Source organism: Phlebotomus argentipes, unplaced genomic scaffold (genome assembly GCF_947086385.1).
Source record: "Phlebotomus argentipes unplaced genomic scaffold, Phlebotomus argentipes genome assembly contig_75, whole genome shotgun sequence".
Taxonomy (NCBI): Eukaryota; Metazoa; Arthropoda; class Insecta; order Diptera; family Psychodidae; genus Phlebotomus; species Phlebotomus argentipes.
The window spans coordinates 606,237-629,935 of NW_026776170.1; the positions used below are offsets into that span (position 1 = coordinate 606,237).

A 23,699-nucleotide genomic window follows, 5' to 3' on the forward strand; every position below is an offset into this window, starting at 1 on the left:
CCGTTTTGCAAGCTCTACCAATCTGGTATAGTTCCTATCTATGTATAGGGACAAATAATAATTATAATTCCATTGAATTTTTACCTCAGTTGGAATATTTAACAACAACCTTATTATGGGCTGCTTTTTAATTTACATTTGTCGTTGAAAGGCCTTATATTTTCCCATCTGTTGTGTTTGATAATTTGCAATTGATATGGATCAAAGCCACGACTGTGGTAACTAGTATAACAAATGATTCATGATATTAATAATAATAATAACATTGAGTTTGCAACATTTTGATTTGTTGTCTGACACACGGGTAAAATTCTGATTTTTCGTAACATACTGAATTTCTGAAGAACTCAAGCATTAGATTGCACGAAGTAGAATAATATTGCTGTCATCATTATTATCATTTCTAGGTTTAGAACTAGTATTGTTTAGAATTAGTATTTATAACAGCCCCGAGGTACAGCAACTGTTACTACTACTATTTTTACTACTAATAGAATAAAATAGAATATATTTGTTTGCGCTCATAAGAACATGCTTTTGCGAACATAGATTGCGTTCAACGATGTCTGAGTGTTGACGATCATCCCCCATAGCAAAACTGTAAATAGGTTCTTTCTTAAGTTGTATAATCTATACTTGCCTTGGTCTCACAAATATGAGTAGTTAAAAATCTTAGCTCTTAATAGAATAGTAAATGATTATATCACAATTCTGTTGACTAAAAGGCAGTTTTTAAAATTTAGTAATGCAAATAATATAATAGATTTCTACAAAGGAAAATAAACATTAGAAAATCGGATTGTGTTCCGATTGTCTCATTCAAAATAGTTTTCATATTCGTTCACTCACCAAAGTATTAGTATTAGATTGGCGTTGGAAAAAAAATCTGTTATATAATAAAAATTTGAATATAAGAATCAGCTTGTTAGTTTGCGAAAGGGACCAATAAAATTACAGGTCGACTGAACATTTTACGAAATTTGAGGGGACATTTTATGCCACATTTAATTTAAAGCCAAATGATGTTGCGTTTGATGTGGCCGCGAGCAGATGAAAACAAGGAAGACCCCTAATCTCTGCCGCTACCAATGTGGATTCCCTGCGGTAGGATAATCCGTTTATGATTCGTTTGAAGCTGTCAAATTCACACGAGTGGCAAATGGTTGAGGACCAATATTTTCTGCCCTTTGTAAGCGTCATGTATCGTGTAATTTTCACCGTGGGAGACTCCGAAAACAGCCTTGATGAATTTCGTCTTCGTTTGTTACAGGCAAATAGCAATACCTAAAGGTAAATTTTTCGATGCACTTTTTTACGAACGTGTTATATCAGAGAATTTTCTTGTATTGTATAGTGAGAAACATTCTACGGAATGCCTAAAATTCATAATTTAAATGAATTACCTTGGCAGTATAAAGTTTTAGTTTTATATTCAAGCAATAACGTCCTTGAGGCAATCATTTAGATCTGGATTACTTTTCAATGATTTGGGAAGAAGCCAAGTCGACATTTGGCTTTTAGGATTCTTTTAATAATTGATGGTGAAAACACAGCATTTTACGGCGAAACTCTGCTCAATTATGTCTCTCTTTAATTAACCCGCCCTCGTATTACTATTTCATTATTACCGACACTTGAACGTAGTGGATTAACTCCAAAAACAACCACAAAACGATTCACTTCAAAATGCTGTGAATTCATCATTAAAATCTTGGTAATATTTTATTAAGTATCCCAATCGTGAATGGATAAAAACCAAAGGATCTTCTGAGACTGGCCCTAAAAATAGAACATTTAGTATCTATTTGAGTATGGTTTTTCTTATATATCCCTTACACTCAAACTATAGCTCCAGAAACATAATCATTGGTTAATAGATAAAGACTATTTGACTATCAAGAAGATTATGCTGAAATTACAATATTTTAGGGAAAGTGCGGGGTTGTTACATATATCGTTACTAACTTGTGTCAATTAAGTAAAATTTCCGAAAAAAAACAGTAAGGGTAGCTTGTGTGTCGTACACAGTTTTCGCATTCTGTACGCTATTCATGGCCACTTCTTTACGCGTATATGCCATGAATGTGTTCTGTTGTTTGCAGAGAAGAATTTTACAGGGTTGTTTCTCTCTAGATACGATTTTTTACGATTTCATTAAAATTAAAAATGTTATCTTCGAATTGGCTCAGAGCGCTTCAGACATTTGGAAGCAATGGTACCTAAAAAAATGTGGATGGTATACATATTAGCTGGGATTTACAAATTTCTCCCTTCCGTGGCCATTTCGATTTAGTTAGAGGGAAAAAAGCATGGAAATTTTCATATGCAATATGAAATCCAAGTCCTGAAAATCAAACAGTTATAACTCTGGTTCTATGGCTTCGATAGAAAAGTTTGACCCCATTTTGGAAACGTCTCGATCTGGACTATCGAAATACATAAGAAATTATCTCAAAGTAGTGTGACCTTGAAAAAAAATTTTCACTAAAAAAATTTCAATATTTTGTTATTGATATTAGCGCCTCTGGCGGTGGTCTGATGAACTTCTGTTGTTCCAAATAGTCGTAGAGTTTAGCAAAAACTTTCCAACGAGCCTTAAATAATTAAGATCGGATAAATAGAACCAAAGTTATAGCGCATTTTAAATAATATTTGAAACCGTCAAAACTCGGGTTCTATTGTATCCACAAAAAACTATAACCTATTTTTAGAGACGTCTTGACCTGGACTCCAACATACTAAAATTTAAAGAAAATGCACTATCTGATTGCCGAGATACAAGCAGTAAAAGGTTTTCAATATGGGTGGCATTTGTTTTGACGTCACAGACTAATGGTGAATATAGCCTACTGAAGAGTGTCGAGACACATCTTTCGGTGAAGAAATGATCGAAATCGGTTGGCAAACAGCGGAGATATGGGCTGGTAAAGGTGTGAATTTTGACCTTCCATATCTCCGCTCGTAATGAATAAGGTCCTAAAAGAAACGGTTCGTTGGAAAGGACTCAACCTCAGCTAACACACATTAAAATTTAAAGAAAATTTATGATTTCGTTTTCAAGTTATTCGTTTTCGAAATTTCGAAAATAGTTTTTCCGACTTTGGCGCCTCTAGTGGTGGTCCTACCAAGTTATGATGTTCAGGTTGGAGATGGCATTTTAGAAGATCTTTCTAATGTGTACAAAATCATTCCGATCGGTTAATTAGAAGCGGAGCTATGGCCAATTTAATTTTTAAATTTGAACTCTTATAGCTAGGGTCCGGAATTTCCTATGTCCTTCCGGAGTGGCGGTTCTTTGAAAAGTTCTTGAGGTCACCTATACCGTACAAAAATTTGGGCCAGATCCATGTCATAGGCATTCTACAGAGAATTTCGATTTGAGTGTAGAAATCCACTGACTAAAAGATATACGATATTGCTTGCCTAATATTTGCATTAATTCTCAGTCAAACACAGGACTGTAAACTTAAAGTATATAAAAAGTTTAACATTTGAAATGAACAAGGAAAAACAGCCTTTGTTATTCTCGCTAAAACTGTGTTTTAGAATTCCAAGCAATACTGAAATGTATAAGGGAGGAAAATTTGTGAACTGTGCTAAAATTACTAAAATTTTAGTATATAATTAGTAAATACGCGATAAAAAGAATTTAGTGCAAACATCATTCATATGCAAGCTTAAAAATTAGAGCCTCAATTGCAGATCGATTCATGTTTGTAAGTTAATCTGCAGTCTGCAGGATCCAATCTGTCACTCTGATTTTTACGAGTCGTGGAGGCCATGTTAAAATTGAATATTCAGACAACACAAAATGGTTTAACACACGATGGCCCAGAATAGCAAAAAACACAAGTAGTGAATTTTTTTTACAAAATCGCAACTTTGGGCTTTACATGTGTGATTCAGAACAGCAAAAGATTATGTTTAACCAATATAACATATTTATTGCGTGGCTAAGAATTGTTTCAAGTTCCGAATTAGTTGGGCATTCACTCGATAATACACAATTTGTGGGTTTGCTGTTTATGTATCGTAATCAACTGATGAATATCTTTGAATTAGTTTTAAATATATGATCTCAGACTTTCTCAGAGAACGACTGAGAAAGATTCAGACACATCATCTATTCTTATAGATTTTTTTCACTTTTAATGTTTTACGGCGACGGGCATTTTTGCCCATATAGTCTGCTTATAAATCTTACAAATGCATGATATACTGCCTGTAATTCCCGAAAAAATTGTACCATTCCTTGATAATTCTTGCATTGCTGTGAAAATAAATTACGGCATCACAACATACGGACAGCCAATTAAAAAAGCATATGGAAATCTCTATGGCAGAGGAACGATTTGCAGTGCAAGTCGCCAGTGGTCGTCAGAGGTCACAAAGTGGCCAAAGAATATGGTGTTTTTTTAAATGCATTAATTGCTGTGCCATTTATAGGGCACAATAAAAGATTTGTAAAAAATTGTTTTTATTGAAATGTTTCATAACTTTATTAGTAAATAAAATTATTTTAGCTTATGATTTTTCCTAAAAATCATGCACCAGACTGATTAGAAACACTTTAAAAAATATTTTGTATCTGGGTAATAAGAAATACAAATATTAAATAAAAATTTCCAAAGATGGTAAGAAAGCTTACGTTGCTTTGAAAATTTACGTGAAAGATCAATTAGCCCATTCAACAGCAAATTTTATATCTGTTATTGAAATGTCTAATATTTTTGCATTTCTTCTCTTTGGTCATCTGGCAGTGATTGAAATCGAACACATGACCGTAGTATTCTCAGTCCTCACTCTACCCACTGCAATACGGCCGCACACGTGTACTAGGTTGTGTAAGTATGCTTAGTGTTGAAGAACAACTTCAAAATTATAATACATAGTAAAACGGTTGATAAGCTCCCTGTAAAATTATATAAACCATGTATCTGCAATTGATTGCAAAAAAGAAATAAAAAGGAAATGTCAGATTATTGAATTTTCAATTTGAGAGGGAAATACATCAGTGTTGGAAAAATGTTGATTTTAGTTGCGGAAGATTGTTCGATACGGAATTATATTTGAACAGATAACCGTCAAATTCGTACATATCGTTAAAAAAAGTACAGAATTTTTACTATGTCATTTTTATGCATGCATGTTAACTTATTTAGAGAATTTCTTCCTAATCAGTCGTTTCTCCGTCTGCAAACAGAAACTCTCATTAAAGCTATTTTCATAGGTAAAAGGAAAAATTCAGCTCAACCATTTGCTCTTTTCAGAACTATTTTTTAAATAAGAACTTGTTAAATAATGTCCTCTGCCGATCAAAAATATTATCTACAATGTGAAAAATTCCCTTAAGTAATCATAGTCTCCCAAACAGTGCAGAAAGAATTGAACACAAAATAAAGCCGATATAAAAATTCCCCAACGCATAGATTCAAATTTTGATTTATTTTAATTCATATTAATTCGTTTCTGAAATTGTGTTTCACAAATTGAGTCATATACTGTTACAATTATCCTATCTAAATGATTTAGAGTTTACTCAAACCTTCTGCAGAACTATATCTTAGAGCGATTACAGACTTGCTGATGATCCATTAATCGGCACGAACTCGGATCAATCTTCCGTGGATGAGCCTGTAGTGTGTGAAGGTCAGGTCAGCGATAATTCGAGGTTGATCTGCACTCAAAATATGGATTAGCCATATTCGTCGCTGAACTGTCACCGTACACACTCAGGGATTATACTTCTTTGTCGACACTAGCGACACTGTGTTCGGTGTGTTCAGCTGTCAGTCAATTTGCATACTTCAAAAGAGTGAAATTTTACATTAAAATTGCGAAAATTGATGACTCGCAGAAGAATTTAATGATTTTAATAATCCAGGAAATAATTCGCAAGAGATACGCCATTTTGTTTTTCCTGAGTCGTGGAATGTTTCGGCACATTTTCGCACGAGCGCGCTGTCGTCGGGAACCCCTGAAAAATCGGCTGAACCTTCGATACATCGAGGGATTATTCGCGTTTTCTGGCTAAGCGAAATGTTAGTCGTACACACTCGCGCCCTCGCTTACCCTCCTGTGGATCATCAGCAAGTCTGTAATCGCTGTTATTTTAACAATTGAAGTTTTTTAATTATCGTTAGAGATAAGGATCGGGAACAATTTATTTCTGCGAATCCGTTCTTTCATAATAAAATATTGAAAAAAAAAATTTATTGTTGTTTTTAACGGCCGGTTGATGAGATTTGAAAGTAAAACACGGGACGCCCACAACACGAGAGTGCAGAGGATGAGAGACACACTGTTGGAGTGTTGCAGTGAAAATTGTAGTGAATTCCCTAACTGACCAGTTTCGCTCCAATTTTTTGCATCCCAGAATAAGGAGACATAGTTTCTCCGAAACGTTGGATAGGATTAAAAAAGAGTAAAACAAAGATTGTGGCCGTCCCGTGTTTTACTTTCAAAAATATATCTATTTGTTGCTCGTAAGTACATGTTTTTATGAGTGTAATTTGCGTCCGCCATCTGACATCTGAGTGTTGAAGACCAACCTCTAGAGCAAAACGATGGAAGAGCTCTTTCACGGGCTATATAGGTTATTTTCCCCAACTCTCACAGGAACAGAAAACAAAGACAAAGCAGTCCAGACACCAAAAAGGTTGGGATTAACCGCCGCTTGATATCTCTTGATATTTCATTTATGTATATTTCCAAAAAGTTCCAAAAATTATTACTCCCACAGGTTGCGCTATAATTATTATTACAGCATAGCTCTGTAGGATCTAGGTGATCTATGTAAAATAAATCAGAGATGTTGTCTGATTGCCTATGCATAGTCAAAAACCTCAATATGAGACTCTTTGTCCGGAGCCTATAGATTATAGGGAACTCATTGATTTTTTAAGTGGTCAATAATGACAATTACGTCCAAGAAATTTGCTTATTTCTCAAGCAATAAAATATAGAAACCCAAAAACGATATTTTTTTTTATTTATTTGAGCTCACTGATTATTTTCCATTGCTAAATCCTGCCGTGGTCCACCGCGAACCCCAGAGTTATTCATCTGTGCCCAGCGCTCCTTGATCATCACCTCATTTGGCTTCTCCACGTTGGGGAACTCCCACCCATGACCACAAACTGCTTCACAGAGCACTACTGAAATGAAAGAAGCAGAAAAAGACCCATGTGATAGAACCTAGGGCCAGAATAAAAGACAAGACCCATGGTCAGAAATTCCAGTCCTGTGCAAAATATTTCAGGCATGCTTTGTAAAGCAGTTTGTGGTCATGAACATGAGGGCTCCAACGTGCAGGAGCCAAATGAGGTAAAGAATAGTGCTGGGCAAAGAAATTTAAGGTCCATGGCAGACAACAGCAGGATATAGCAACGGTAAATAATCAGTGAGCTGAAATAAATGAAAAATTACCGTTTTTAGATTGTATTATTTTAGAAATAATAAAATATAAATTATGAAATTATAATTATTTTCCACCCAAAAATATTACTGAGTTCTCTTAAATCACTAGCTCCGCTGAAGAAGTTTGAGATTGGGGCTTTACATTTCTTGATTTTTGTTTCTTTTTTATAGATAGGCAATTAAACACCATCCTTGTTATATTTTGTTTTCGACCTAGCACCCTAACCTTGGAGTTTAAAATTCTTATTGCTTCAAATTTTGTTCTTTCAATTTTAAATTGGACAGAAAGACACGACTAAATTCGTACTTCACTTATGTATTTGTATACATATGTACATATATCGATTACTTTTCGCATTTTTCTAAAAATTATATAAAATACAGCGTAGTAATACTAACTGACAAAAAGATTACTTTTAAAATCTTTTTTTTCTTCTTCTGAGGACTACTCCATCTCGTGCAACTCAGCGAAGTTATGCTTAGGTTGCTAAGGTTGGCGGAGGGCGGGGCCTTGAATGATGCGCATGTTGAACACTGCCCAGCTTTGATAACCATATTTAATAGATATTTCCCATCGTATTGTTAGCGAACGCCATTCCATCACAGTAAAAAATTAAGGTGGGAGAAAAGCCGAAATCGGAAGCAATTGGGTGTAAAAATTCCGCCCTGACGGAATACATTTTAATTTTGTTTTTTTTTTTTTAGAGCTGGGACCCCAGAGTCTGAGCTTTATTTTGTGTAAGCTCGAAATCTAAAATGCCTCAATATTGACTAAAAAGTTTTGAAATAGGCATAATATAGTGAAATATGGTACAAAACGGGGGAAATTTTTTCTTATTTCATCCAAAATTGACTCGTAGTGCCTAAACGGCAAAAATATCAATATATGATTTTCATCAAAAGGTGAAAGATATATGTATTGAAGAAAATAATAATATCAAATCCAACCTCCTACCATCAACCAAACACATACCACAAAGCATGTTTTCCTCAGTTATTTGGGCCCTATGACATGGATCATCACCAAATTTTTATATGCTATAATCAGAATCAAAGGATTCCTAACGAAACCTCATTTAGCCACCTTAATGTCATAGCGCCTTATACTATAAAACCTAAATTTTAAAAATTGAAATATTAATATCTACAAAATTATACGCTCATTTTTAAATCATTCGAGTTTTCGTGAGATGCAATCTTTCATTCCTACACTATAATTATATAAGCCACTCCAGGGGAGTTTAACTGGAAAAAATCTAATTAGTATAATTGAAAGCCGATTATTTTAGAAACAAATTCTTGCAGTTTCTTTAAATTTTACTGTGTTGAAGTTGATCTTAAGATATTTTCAACGTTATCCGTAAATACGATACTCATATTGCTTGTTGTTTTTGAAACGGAGATATGGGATGACAAATTTTACACCTTGACCGGCCGATATCTGAGCTGTTAGCCAACAGATTTAGATCTTTATTATGTGTTTCGACGCTCTATATGGTAAAAACACAGAATTTGTCTGGGGAAAATTGATCACGTTCATCATCTTTTCATCTCTTTCTTCACCATTCGTATAGTATATTTTCCTTCCTACTCCACAGAATCTGACACGATTTGACTCTGTCACTCACTACGACATAACAAACGCCATCCTATTTTCAGACTTCGAAATTGGATTTTGCTAAAACGGGTTGTCAGATTCTGGTTGTTAAAAGTGGGTAAAACCGTGCTTTTAACCACTGCTTAGGCCACGGCCTTTTGATTAGAATATTTGCTGCTAAAGTAAACTCAACGCGTTGCTTAGCTCACGGAAACGAAGTAGGTCCACGGACAACTCGGAACATGGCAAAGTCGGTTTGTAAGCAAAAATTACGTACTCACGTTTTTTAAACTGTGATGGATCTAGATTTCTAAAAACTACGTTGCGCTTTATCAATAAGTGATTAGTTCTTTTCTCTGAAACCAAGTGGGTTTAACGTTAATTTGATCTACTTTAGACAAATATAAATAAAAATTTAGGTATCTATCTGCTGGATGACAAGAAATATGTTTATATTACATGTAGTATGAGGCGTAAAATTAAAAGCTGAAACTTACATATCAACTCCTACCTATTACAGCTCGATGGAACTCAAAATCACAATATCCAAAATCCAGTAGGAGGGATTGCATAAATGATCAATAAATACTATCATAATCATCATCATCTTCTACTCCGCTTGTCCCTTGGTGGGTTCGCAGGCTGTAGGGCTCTCAGAATGTCTTTCCGCCTTTCTAATTCTCCGCCTTTTCCGTAAATTCATTGGGTGATAACCCCAGGTGCTCTCCGAGATTCAGGATCTGATTTTGTCAAACCTTGTCGAAGAAAAAACTTGTTTTTCCGGCAGATACAAAAGAAATATCACTTTGGCATGTATGGGAGAAATGCATCCCCAGACATAGGAAGAATTATCTAGCATAGAAATTTTTCGTTTCGGCGATATTTAGTAAAATGTGGTAAAAAATTGATGATTTTTTTACCTATTGGTTCACAAAATATCATTTTTGACCAACAAGGAGTGACCTAAAATACCCATAATGTTTTACAAAGTAGTAGATAATTTCAATATCTATCATTTGAGCTTAATTTGAGGAAAATCCGTGAAAAATTGGGCGAGATATGAGCACATAAGTGCGGCCAGTGCGGCAAAGTTGGTGAAAATAGGGGAAAATAGGCTTCTTGAGAGTCTAGGGGAAAAAGTGAGTTATCGTTGAAACGCTAACTCGAGGAATGAGAAAAACCATATTTTATTAAAAAGGGCAGAAAAAGTGTGATTTTTGTCCCTAGTGTTCTTTTCTGTTATTTAATGATCGGATTACAAAACAATGCTATAGACTAATGTCAAGGAGTATAAACCTCTTAGAGATGTTTACACTCCTTGTACTAATGTATTGACAAAACAAATATTACCTGTATTTTTTGGGAGATTCTCATTTTCGACCAGATTTCTAGAAAAGTTTTTGGCCGTTTCCAAATTCTCTGTATCATTCTATATCTTTTTAAGCACCAATTTTTGTTTGTTCTGCTTTACGTGATTATGATTTGCTTTAATTAATACCTCGGCCGGTAGTTGTATTTATAGAAGGTGACGGAAACAGGTCTTTTTAGCTCAAATTCTTGTTATTCTCCGTATTTCGTTTCTGGACTTTATTTTCTTTTTCTCAAATCTACAAAGTGACAGGATACAATCAAAGATTAACACATAATTTAGATTACGTGAGTAAGTAATGGAATTAAGCCGGTTATAAAAATTGGCCAAAATTTTTCTGCATTCCACCGATCAGTTTGTTCCAGTTTTGCCCACATCAGTTCATTGACTAAAGCCCTGTTAGTAATTTTCAGTAGTCAACTTATCAGTGCAACTGTACAACCTCTCTGTAAACTGAAAAACAGTAAAATTTTGCTTGTGTGTTCGTATATTGTTTTAACTCTTCGTAGGATGTTCGTAGAGATCATGCTTACACTGCATTACGCCTCTAATGTTTCGATTTTTTGCTGCCGATGCAGTAATCGTAGTAATTGTTTATATGCTGATTGAAACACTCAAAATGCTTCTTTTTCATATTCGCTTTTTCTTGTCACTTTATTATCTGTATAGTCACTTTCCCACGATTTCACAACCTAATATGTGAGGTTAAGGCATATAACGCAATTGACATGTATAGTACTTAACTGTATATCAAAAGCCGTTTCTGTTAACAAGGTTTTGAAAATGCGATAAACGCGACTTAAGTTTCGAATGTCTATTACGTCGCAAATAATTGGATCAAAATAATTATAAAATTACGAATTGAATTTTTAAGCGCCTTAATGCCATAATCGATTTGTTTGAAGGTTACATTTCATTCTGCGGTGGTAAAGAGAGTGAAATAAAGCACTTAATTATATCAAAGACTTTGTATGATGTGTCAGCAACGATATGAAGACTCATTACAATATTGATTATTGGCTTGACTAGCTCTATCTTATTGTTCCGGATGTGGACCCATACCGTGCCTCCGACGGCCTCTCCTGGAGGCGGAGGATGATGCTGGATTGATTGTCGTGTTCAGGAATTTAAATTATAATGCAACACAAACAGACAATAACTTGTGCTGAGTGCAAATGAGTTCGTTCACCCCCATAGCCGTACCATGCCCCAAGCTGTCCTATTGTGATGATGGAAAAACTGTATGCTACTAAGCGTTTTTATACGCCAAGTGTTTACTGAATTTTGACTCCCTTGCCGCGCCTGCCTCTCGCTTGATTGCCCCCTGCACAGACTCTTGGTTTATCTCTCACATTGTCACCTGTGAGTACTCTTTCTGATATGCCCCTGCACTGTTGTATTGCTGCCTTCTCACTTGCCTACAAGACTCCCCCGTCTGTCGGTGCGTCCGTCTTCATACCCTTTCCAATCCCTGACTGAGCTACTTGCACGCCTCTGGTCCTTTAAATACCCACTTACTCGATTTGTTTTAATATCCCCATGCACATTTTGGTGGGCTATTCTCAATCAGGCGCTCTGTGAGCCCTAATTTTATCTTTTCAAGTAATGAGTTTTTAAGTTTTTAGTCTCTAGGTGCAGTTTTAATCATTATTTTTAGTACTATCACTAAATCTCTGCGATCACATCATGTTCCCTGAGAACCGTAAAATGTACTACATTGTAATTACTTTGTTGTAAATAATAATTTATTTTATCTAGTAAATTTCTTATTATGAATATTTGTGAACACTGAAAGAGTGATTTTTTTATTTTGTTCCCTAGGAGATCCTACATTAAATTCTTTAAAATCTTTGACACTGCGATGAATAGATTTTTGTACAATAATCAGTAGATATTATAAGCTACGCCGTGTTTTTAGAGTTTTGCAATATCTTCCAAAGAAGCTCTAGATTGTAAGCATCTGTTGTAAGAAAAAGAGTCGGTAATCAGCGAAGCTATAGCCCAGTAAATGTATAAACTTTAAACCCTTTTATGTCCGCTTCTAAAAATATAATTTCTAAAATGTGGATTGTTGGAAATGCATTGCCCCAGCTACGACATAAATAAGTTTAAAGAAATAGCACTATGTTATAATAAAATGAGAATATGGGTTATTTCATCTTTAAATTTCGAAAATCGTTTTTGCGACTTAGCGTTATCTAGAGGTGGTGTATTGTATTAAAATGTTTAATTCAAAGATGGCATTTCTTAGGAACCCTCCATTAAACTCCAATTATAAAAATATTCGAATCGAGCAAAAATTATAGGAGTAATGGCAATTTTAAATTTCGAAACTTGGCTTCTAAAATCTAGAACCAACAATCTAGGTCTCGGAGTAAAAATTAATTGAAATAGTCTTGATAGCAACTAAATCACACTAAAATTTGAGGCCGATCTATGTCGTAGGTACTAAGTAAATCAGAAAAAAATGTTTTTAGATTTATCAAAATGGCGAGTGAAAGGGTGATGGGTCTAATTTGACAACATTAAATTCAGTCACACCATATACTTTAAACCTTTACGAAAATCTCATTTCGATATCTCTTACTGTTTAGGTGCTAGAAGCCTGTATGTGGGGACGGACGGAATGAAAAACGGACAACAAAAAATGATTCCATCAACTTTTTCGTCATACTTAACACTTCCGATGCCATTTCAGGCTCTTCTAAGAGTAATATTTTTTTCGCAATCGCAGATGTGAGCTGTGATAAAATCGCAGCGCCTAAAATATTAGAAGATTTTAACAACATATGCGTATATTTAGTTATTCCAAATTAAATAGAGCCACTCGAGGCTCCGAGACATAACGATGTGCTGCGAATTTTCACGTGAACCTAGAAGTCTGAAATTTTTCACGAATCTTTCTACATTAGTAAGAAATTATTATGCTGAGTCTGAAAGGATTCGGCCTAATCCTTAACCGATTTGTGATACTAAAACCAAAACTATGCATAAACGGCTATCCAAATTAAATAGAGCCACTTAAGTAACTTTTTAATTTTTTTACACTTATGTTTGTTTTGGGTTCTCAATAGGGTTTAAATGAATCCAAGGTATCTTCAGGATAATTGTCCTGTCGATTTTTATTTCTTATTTCGTCTTTATAAGGGTTTCATAGAAAAATTTGATTAAGTGAATATCAAGATGTAGGGCGTGAAAGATACTCGAATTTAGAGGATCATACGGAGGTTTTTCAAACGCACAAGAAAGGACATTTAATCAGGAAACAAACAGGAAGGATCTGTTATCCCAACAAGAGAGTTTGGAGTTTAAATGACCGCGGAAAAAAGTTTGATTGCGCAAAAAAAGTGTTGCGGAGTAGATCGCGAATAATTTTTTCAGCGTATTGTTCAGTTGTTTTAGGCGAATTCCACCATATTTGTTTCTAAAATCTATTAGAAATTGTTTCCTATGGGGATGTTTCTTTAATCGTTGGAAGAGGTACGGAAAAAATAATGAAAAGACAGCTACTCTACATAAGTATAAAAGCTAAGAAAATATATGATATCATTTTCCGACATTTCATTTCTATTTTTATTAAAAAACAAAGATTTTAAAAATTTTAACTAAATATGCAAAGAAATATTTTAATACAATTTGGGTTATGTCATTTATCGCATATAATACAAGGATATATAAATTATTTGCGAGTTTGATGGTTAAACAAGTCGTTGGGCTCATCACAAGGCTTTGGAGCGTTACCTTTATGAGGAATGTCATCCAGTGAAATAGTGCGGTCCATGACGGACGCTGGCCAGGGGGTCACAGTTGCCCCCATGAAGCGCCTTCACGTATCCACTTGCGAGTCACTCAATTTCACTTAACAACGGTACTGTACACACATCGCGACGTTGACGCACAGCGCGTCGTGCCAAAACTGTTTCAACTAGAAAAACGAGTATATCGGATGAATAGGCGGAGCTGAGACTCCGCCTCTCTGGCCACTCATAGGGCAATACTGGCCATGCCCACCTGTTGCGTTGCTACTCAACCCGAGAGAACTGAGACGTTTATGCTACAGGGTGAAAGCCTCGCCAGATAAGTGATAGTGATTGAATACTTTTATCTCTAAATTTTATTTCTACATTTGCTATAAAAGTTAAATTTCGATTAAATTTTGATGCTTGGGCACATTCATTATTCCATCTTATCGGAAGATACTGTCTTCGGCCCAAGTGTTAAGTCTGATTTGGTGATCACAGCGGTGATTATGTTGAAAAACTTAAAGAAGTTGTAATTTTATTTAATTTGTAATTTATCTATAAAGGAATCCTTTAAGAAATCCACTAGTTCGATAAGTTTAATTCGCCACAAAATAGTTAAACAAGACGGGCTAGGTTATTTAGTCAACATTTAAGAAAAAATTACACATATTTACATAAATACTAAAGAACGTTTTTTAACGTTCAATAAATCACAACTATCGCAATCAAGGGCATCTAAAGACCAGTATGCAGAACGCAATTGGACACATAGGAAGGTCCACGAGACATCTGAGCTTGCATCTGAGGCTAAAAAACATAACATAAATCTTTGAATCGGTTGAATCGACATAGCTTCGATTTTATTATATCGGTATAAAATTATAACCTATTTTTCGAAATGTCCTGACCTGGACGACAACACAATAAAATCTTATTTGAATACATGGCCTAGTCATAGAGATGCAGGTGTTCAAAATTAATTAAGATGGAGGCATCCCTAATGATGTCACATACTAGTGATAGTTGTGTCCTTCTAAAGGGAGTCAAGAAATTTGATTTGAAAGACAGAATGGCCACTTTGTAATTCAATCTTTTTTATGAGTCAAGACATGTCTATCAGTGAACAAATAATTGAATAATTGAAATCGATATATAAACAGCGGAGCTGGTGAAAAAATATGCACATTTGCCCATTAGGGTTGAACCTGAGCACAAGATCCGATTAGACATTTTCAAACTCTGATTTTCACTTAATCGTTGAGTTCTAATGGTAAAAAACGAAAGGTCGCGTCACCGCCCAAAAACAGGCGAAATTATTGAAATACCGCCACAACAGTTCGATGAGATTGCATTGTCAACCACTTGGCCAATCTCGCCATGCTTACACTCCAATGGTAGTGTTGAAAGAGATTTCTCTGCACTTGATCATTGTCTTCAGCTTCAAACTTTCAAGATGTGCGTTACAAGAACTTCCCAAATAAAGTAGTTAGTTATTGTGTAACAAGTGAGCTCTTTTTCTACTCCTGTGGTCGAGCGCAAATTTCCAAGTCTATGCAGTTGAATTGCACTTCAGATCTGTTGAAAAACCTAGAAGAAACAGCAAGAGATACTGCTATGTGTACTGCCCCATCGTATGAACCGAAATCCGTACCCTCGCGGTCGTTTCTGACCGAACAATTTGTCCAGGATACCTAATATACCTCAATCTTCTGTATCTAAAGCCAAATTGGATTTTAAATAGGTAATGGCTTAATTATCAATAACAAGTACGAATTAGTTCACTAAAATAAGCTTTAATTACATAAAAAAGCTCAAAAAACTCTTAGCCTTCTCAATAATTGACAATTAATCTTGCTCTAGATGTCAAAATATCAGTTATCTCGCTGTTTTTGCCTTCTCCTTCTCCTCTTGCAAATCCTGCACACAGTTTACAGCAAAAGCATCTCTTCTTTCTCACTTAAGTCATTCATTTTCATTCGTTTACTCCGTTGTCCAAACGTGAAAATGTGTTCAACAGAGCAAATATTACACCAATATATGGTGACTTTGGCGCTATTCGATTTCCAGATCAAAGATTCCCTTTAACCTAGTTCAATACACAGCTAGTTAAACAAGATATATAGTGATGCGTGACTTGACTGCAGGAACTAGCTATTCTACCTGGACGCAAGGAAAATTTGTGACAAAAATTTACATGCCAAAAGAATAGCACAATTATGAGTCAAGATCAAAACTGAGAAATTAGGATTTGTTTTCAATTTTGACAATTTACCATTTTCGCTCACGAAAATAACAGTTGAGAAGGAAGATTATCGTTTCTTCTATAAATCAACGACAGCACCGTATTTCACATCTCCAAAAAGATTTTATATGGGAATGATGAAATGCCATGATAGTAGTCTATATAATGCACGTTTGATTTTAAAATAAAATTCACTAAATCAATTAAGGAACTCACAGCAGAGACTGTGGCCAAATCAAAGGGTTGCTAATGTCGGTTTTGAGCACCACAACATCTTGCATTTCAACTGCATCGCAATTTATGATTCGACTCGTCGCAAAAAATATATTTCGTTATTCAAAAAGGATGTAAATAATAAAAAATAAAGAGAAAAAGACTACAAAAAGGCTTTTTTTTATAAGCTGAGATATACATCACAGCTAATATCTGTAATCGCGCAAAAAATCGAACCTCGCAAAAACCACTCTAAACAACTCAGGTAACGGTAAAATGTGGAAATATTAAGAATATGGGGGGGGGGGTCATTTTTTCCGTCCGTCCGTCCGATGTGACAAACGGGCTTGTGGGGCCTAAACGGTAAGAGATATCGACATGCGGTTTGCGGCAAAGATTAAAAGTATGTAGTGGTAATGAAGATTTTTTTTCAAATCCAACCCCCCACCCCTCCGTCCGCCATTTTGAACACCCACAAAATACACTTTCCTCAATTGTTCAGTCTCTATGACATGGATCTGGCCCACATTTTAGTATGTTATAGGTGACCTCAAGACCTTTCCAGCGAACAGCCACCTAAGAACATAGGAAATTCCGGACTCTAGCTATAAGAGTTCAAATTTAAAAATTAAATTGGCCATAGCTCCGCTTCTAATTAACCGATCGGAATGATTTTGTACACATTAGAAAGATCTTCTAAAATGCCATCTCCAACCTGAACATCATAACTTGGTAGGACCACCACTAGAGGCGCCAAAGTCGGAAAAACTATTTTCGAAATTTCGAAAACGAATAACTTGAAAACGAAATCATAAATTTTCTTTAAATTTTAATGTGTGTTAGCTGAGGTTGAGTCCTTTCCAACGAACCGTTTCTTTTAGGACCTTATTCATTACGAGCGGAGATATGGAAGGTCAAAATTCACACCTTTACCAGCCCATATCTCCGCTGTTTGCCAACCGATTTCGATCATTTCTTCACCGAAAGATGTGTCTCGACACTCTTCAGTAGGCTATATTCACCATTAGTCTGTGACGTCAAAACAAATGCCACCCATATTGAAAACCTTTTACTGCTTGTATCTCGGCAATCAGATAGTGCATTTTCTTTAAATTTTAGTATGTTGGAGTCCAGGTCAAGACGTCTCTAAAAATAGGTTATAGTTTTTTGTGGATACAATAGAACCCGAGTTTTGACGGTTTCAAATATTATTTAAAATGCGCTATAACTTTGGTTCTATTTATCCGATCTTAATTATTTAAGGCTCGTTGGAAAGTTTTTGCTAAACTCTACGACTATTTGGAACAACAGAAGTTCATCAGACCACCGCCAGAGGCGCTAATATCAATAACAAAATATTGAAATTTTTTTTAGTGAAAAATTTTGTTCCAAGGTCACACTACTTTGAGATAATTTCTTATGTATTTCGATAGTCCAGATCGAGACGTTTCCAAAATGGGGTCAAACTTTTCTATCGAAGCCATAGAACCAGAGTTATAACTGTTTGATTTTCAGGACTTGGATTTCATATTGCATATGAAAATTTCCATGCTTTTTTCCCTCTAACTAAATCGAAATGGCCACGGAAGGGAGAAATTTGTAAATCCCAGCTAATATGCCATAAACACATGCGAAGCGTATGCTTATCCACATTTTTTTAAGAACTGCCGACCAATATTCTTTTCTCATCGCAATTATCACTAAACCTGTGCTGAAAATTTTTATTCTAGTCAACACATTTCTTAATGTGTATATATAACATTGTGATAGAGTGAAAAGGAGTTGAGCTTTTCTGGCCTTTGTTCCTTCACACACAGACATTTCTTAATCTTCGTATTTATGATTAAGAACCGCGCTGAATAATTTTTTCCTCTCTTGAATTTACCCATTTTCCCTTGGAACTCTTCCTAACATTCACTTTATCTCTTTAATGTTCATTCTTGAGTTTTGAATCTTCTAAGAAGTCTTTTTAAAGTCTAAAATGTAATTTTTTACCCTGTTTTCTACTATACCTGTTTAGGAAGCTACTAATATCGCATTTTCGCGTTCTCTTCCATCCCCTGTCACACATTTGCACACTCTGTGACTTCCTGGCGTGATCCTGATTAAGAAAGAGAGGAATTTGAGCGCTAAAATAAACCTGTTAAGCTTTCTTAACTGATCAAGTTTGAATCTTAGACCATATCATCAGAACGTCTATTAGCTTTTATAACTAACCTAACTAGACAATTTCGAAAACATAATATTGAATTAGGAATAGAGGGTAAATTAAAGTTCGAATCAAAAAACGGAATAGCCACAAATATGATGAATATTAACCAAGGAAAAGCTTTTTAAATTAAAATTCAACATTACAATTAGCATTTTTTGCCGGAAAAATATTCTAAGCTCATCATTATCACTAATTTGGGATAAACATTTCTGAATTGACACGTAAGTAAAACTTCTCGGTAAATTCTATATCGAAATGTTTTGAATGCCGTTTCATTTCCTTGTCATCATGAAATTTTAAAGCATATGCACGAAATTCTAGTTCTTTATGGCTTCGTCTGTTTTTTTTATAAAAATAAATTACGATTAAAGCCGACCGCGAATATCGACAAATTTAGTAAATATTTATAGCTGCATCTCGGTATCTCAGATGTATTTTAACTGCATCTTGCAACAAGTGCAGCAGCTCTTTGATATTAGAAACCCCTTGAACCAAATGCATGGATGGGCGGCTGTGGCTCAGTGGTCAGCGTGCCTGACTCCCAAAGCGACAGTTGTGAGTTCAAATCTCATCGCTTGAACACAAGTTTAAACACAACAGAGTGCAAAAATAGGCATTTCAATGGAATAAAGCAGTGCTCATATGGTCGTTGTTGTTGAATGTTGCAGATAAAACATATGTTTCACTAAAATTGTCTTGCGCTCTGTCTCTGTGTATAAGGTGGGCTTTAGAACCACTTTTGGTTGGTCAGCAAACTGACAATCTGCCACCGTAAAACAAACAGTTGTTAATGGGACTGACGACTGAGATCGTCACTGCCCGGCTACTTCAGAGCAGAGGCTGAGGTTCTTGGACACTCACGAGTGTCCTCCCTCAGCGACATGCAGCTTCCAATTTTCAGCTCCGAGCTCTCGCCAAGGCGATTTGCCTGGAAGCATCTGGCAACCTCACTTCGGGTTGGATACAATAGGCTTCTATTGTCGCAGTTCATACATATGGTTTACCCGTTCCCTTGTAATAGTAGTAAATGCATGGATGTAGACTGATACTAATGAGAAAATGTCTTTGCAATTGAGCTATCTGAGTGCCATTGGTCATTGGTACTTTGTTTGTGCAAAAAACTTGAGACATTGTGGCAGAAATGTAATCTGGATCAGTTGATGGAGATGCAAAGAAACTGGGATCTCGCTGCTTTGCCTGGTCGGATGAGTAATTTGCTTATTGTGCACTTAAAAAATCGCAAAATGCAATAATTAGAGATGAATAGTTGGAGAGGGACGGAAGACGTTTACTACGGAACTTGGAAAGATCCTTATGATTACTGATAAGAAAGATGGTCAGCCCTACATATATACATAGATATATAATTCATTCGCCTCGTAAGAAACTTAGATATGCAGATCTAAAAATTCTTTAACTTTGAAATGTCACGATGAATTTTACATTAATATAAAATTTTCTAAAAGCGATTACAGACTTGCTGATGATCCACAGGAGGGTAAGCGAGAGCGCGAGTGTGTACGACTGACAGTTCGCTTAGCCAGAAAACGCGAATAATCCCTCGATGTATCGAAGGTTCAGCCGATTTTTCAGGGGTTCCCGACGACAGCGCGCTCGTGCGAAAATGTGCCGAAACATTCCACGACTCAGGAAAAACAAAATGGCGTATCTCTTGCGAATTATTTCCTGGATTATTAAAATCATTAAATTCTTCTGCGAGTCATCAATTTTCGCAATTTTAATGTAAAATTTCACTCTTTTGAAGTATGCAAATTGACTGACAGCTGAACACACCGAACACAGTGTCGCTAGTGTCGACAAAGAAGTATAATCCCTGAGTGTGTACGGTGACAGTTCAGCGACGAATATGGCTAATCCATATTTTGAGTGTGTAAAGGTGCAGATCAACCTCGAATTATCGCTGACCTGACCTTCACACACTACAGGCTCATCCACGGAAGATTGATCCGAGTTCGTGCCGATTAATGGATCATCAGCAAGTCTGTAATCGCTCTAAGATATAATTCCTTAGCCGATCAGTTACTCATAAGCGTCTTTCTGTATGTTAGATTAAAATTGAAATAAATAAAGTGAATGAATGAATGTATCTACATTTGATATTGACCAATTCCTGTCGTGAAACATGTGCAAAATCAAATTTCAATCGAGGACCTCGAATATTCTAATTATGTTGTCAAAAGTATAAATGATATCCTCCCAGAATATTTTTACATTCTTTATAGTGTTAAAATTTATTGCGGAAAGGATTCCAAGAGAGCAGAAAGTGTGAGGTGAGAAAGGGTTAAAATGACAGAGAGATAGAGGAGAAAAAAGTAGACGACACTTCCAATTAGTTAATTAGAATCTGGCAACCCAATCAAGCAAAATAGAGTACTATCCATCCACTTGGAGTATCATCTAAAGTTCATGTGTAGTAGATCTGCAACTTAAGATGATATTGAAAATTTTTATGCGCTCTTCAGTATAATTTTTCCTAAGACTGTAGATTTATTATAAAAATATTCTGCACACAAAAAGATCACAGCGGGAAGCTCGAAGTAACAAAGGGGTTTTTCTTTCTCAAATATTTTTTCACTTATTCATACTTTACTTTACCAATTTTGTACAACTAGAAAGAACGTCGAAGATCGCAGCAGGATGCCCACTTCTTTTTGCTCCCTAATGCTTTTGTTGCTCGGTAGGAGTGCAATTGTTGTCGTAAATTTATTGTTGCTGCTACTTTTCTATGTATACTAATTAACAACTGGGTGTGTCGACGAAAATATATCATTGAAAATTAATTTGACAATTTAGTTCATTATAATAATTTGTGCATATTACCAATTTATAAGGGACAGTGTCGAAAAAGAATTTTTATGTCTCACGATGTTTTTATATTTTTTTTTACATTTGATTTAACTTTTTTTTTTAGTAAATTTAGGTAAAAACTACACATGTTTCTAATTATTTATAATTGTAATATACATATATGGAATAATCTTGAGTAAGGTACACAAGTTGTGACTTACAAAATCCAACATTAATTCTTGCCTTTTGACGATTGGTGACTTGCTTCAATAGCGTTTGGGCGCTAATTCAAACCGTATATTGTAAAGCGTCATTAGGCGGCCATGGTGCAGTCGGTAGAGTGTCGGACTGAAAATATCACCGTCGTGTGTTTGATTCCCATCAATTGCAAATGATCAAATATAGCAGATGCGAAAAATATTAGACCCTTCAAGAGCAAAATATAAATTCCAATCTAAATAAGATTGCTGTTAATTGTTCCAACTGAAGTAGAAACTTCTATGGAAGTGTATTTTGAATCTGTCCTTACTTATAGATGGGCACAATATCAGGCTGGTGTCGCTTGTAAATAGCGATATTATCTGCAAATACGCCCAAGGCCAAGCTCTGCTAGTCTGTGAATTTGACTGGCTGACTTGAATAGCCTTGCCTCTGAGTGGGAAAAATCAAAGGATAACTGGGGAGAGGGACGACATAAATTAAAATCAATGAAAAAGTCACAGGCCAAAGCTATACTATTTGAAAGTAACGAAGAATCTGGATGACTGGTTGGCTTTGTGTCATGGCCCTGAAGTGGGAAATTTTCCTGTGGATGCATAAAGGACCCGTCAGTTGGCCTGGATAGCCGTGGCCATAAGAGTTACCTTACGCCACCTTCACTTTCAATATAATCTAATCTATTGGAAAGCGTTAGTTTGACTTTAGTTACATTTGAATGGATATTCTTCTTTTTATAAGATTTTCTGTGTAGCTCAAATATCTCAAAGTTGTTATAGAATCGCCAAAAGTGGCACAGATTTGCGAAAGTGGTTTCACTAGCAACAACTCCTAAGAACATGCCAAGATCACCAAAAGAACGCCAAATTATAAGAATGGCCATACCCAATTTACCAGCCTCGACTTCACCTTAGGGGCTTTGTGAGTTCGCCCTCAAAACGTCCACTTGAGGACTTGCTCAGAATTTAGAGATTTGTCCAGCCGAGGCGCACTTGCGCCTCGGCTCAATCACATGTGCGCATTTTTCTCAATTTTTCCTATTTTCACGCATCACCGTGGCATTACTAGGACTTCTGGAACATTAAAATGCGTGAACAAACATTTTTATGTCATTTGCGAGCAAAAATCGGAGAAAAAATGTCACAATTGATAAACGTATAAAGTCATTATAAAAGCGTCCAAACATGAACTAACAGCGCAGTGCTGCCATCTCTCTTAAAGAAACCTTCAAATCAGAGCAAGGCATTTTTTAAGCTATTCCCTCATATCAGAGTTAAGATTCTCAATTGAACCAACCTTGAATGCGGCTGGCAGAAAAATACACGAAGCGCACAATAAATCACTAATAGAGTGAAAAAATTAGGCTAAAAATATGACACTGGCACAAGCAAAAGGGTTAAAAATCGCCCTCACGAAAATCGTGGAAAAAACACTCGCGTTATTCAATTTGCTGACGCACTCTCATATTTCAATATTATGTCCATTGAAAAAAATTTACTTTTGCATAAATCCCGAACAAATCAATGCGAAAATCACAAAAAACCTCGGAGAAAAACTTGCACTTTGCACACGCGAAGGAATCGAGAGCTCGAAGCAAGCGAAAGAGTGATAAAAAGTGTGGCTGTGTGTTAGCGAACGCGCGACCGCTTTGTTTTACACTCTCTCGCACGGCGCTTGTGCACTGAGCGTGCAGCGAGACAGCAAAAAACTAAGCGACGCGCGTTCGCTCACACACAGCCACACTTTTTATCACTCTTTCACTCGCTTCTTTCGACATGATAATTCCCGTTCAGCGCAATGGGAATTTATTCTTTCATGCAAATGATTTTTTGCACCCATTTTTTGAGGAGATTTGGAGCCTGCTCTAACTAATGCACACA

At 35.8% G+C, this 23,699-nt stretch overlaps 1 protein-coding gene across 2 annotated transcripts in view; it reads right to left on the reverse strand.

Annotated features, from left to right (window-relative positions):
- Nucleotides 1–14,272, reverse strand: part of LOC132257116 (paired box protein Pax-6-like) — a 33,229-nt gene extending 18,957 nt beyond the window's left edge. The window contains exon 1 of one of the 2 annotated variants that reach the window (XM_059753884.1): nt 14,127–14,200. In XM_059753884.1, coding sequence (XP_059609867.1) covers nt 14,127–14,166 — 40 coding nt within the window. In that variant the 5' untranslated portion in view covers nt 14,167–14,200. Of the gene's footprint in view, nt 1–14,126 lie in introns of both variants that reach the window. The other variant, XM_059753885.1, reaches the window with a different exon arrangement.
- Nucleotides 14,273–23,699: the final 9,427 nt, after the last annotated feature.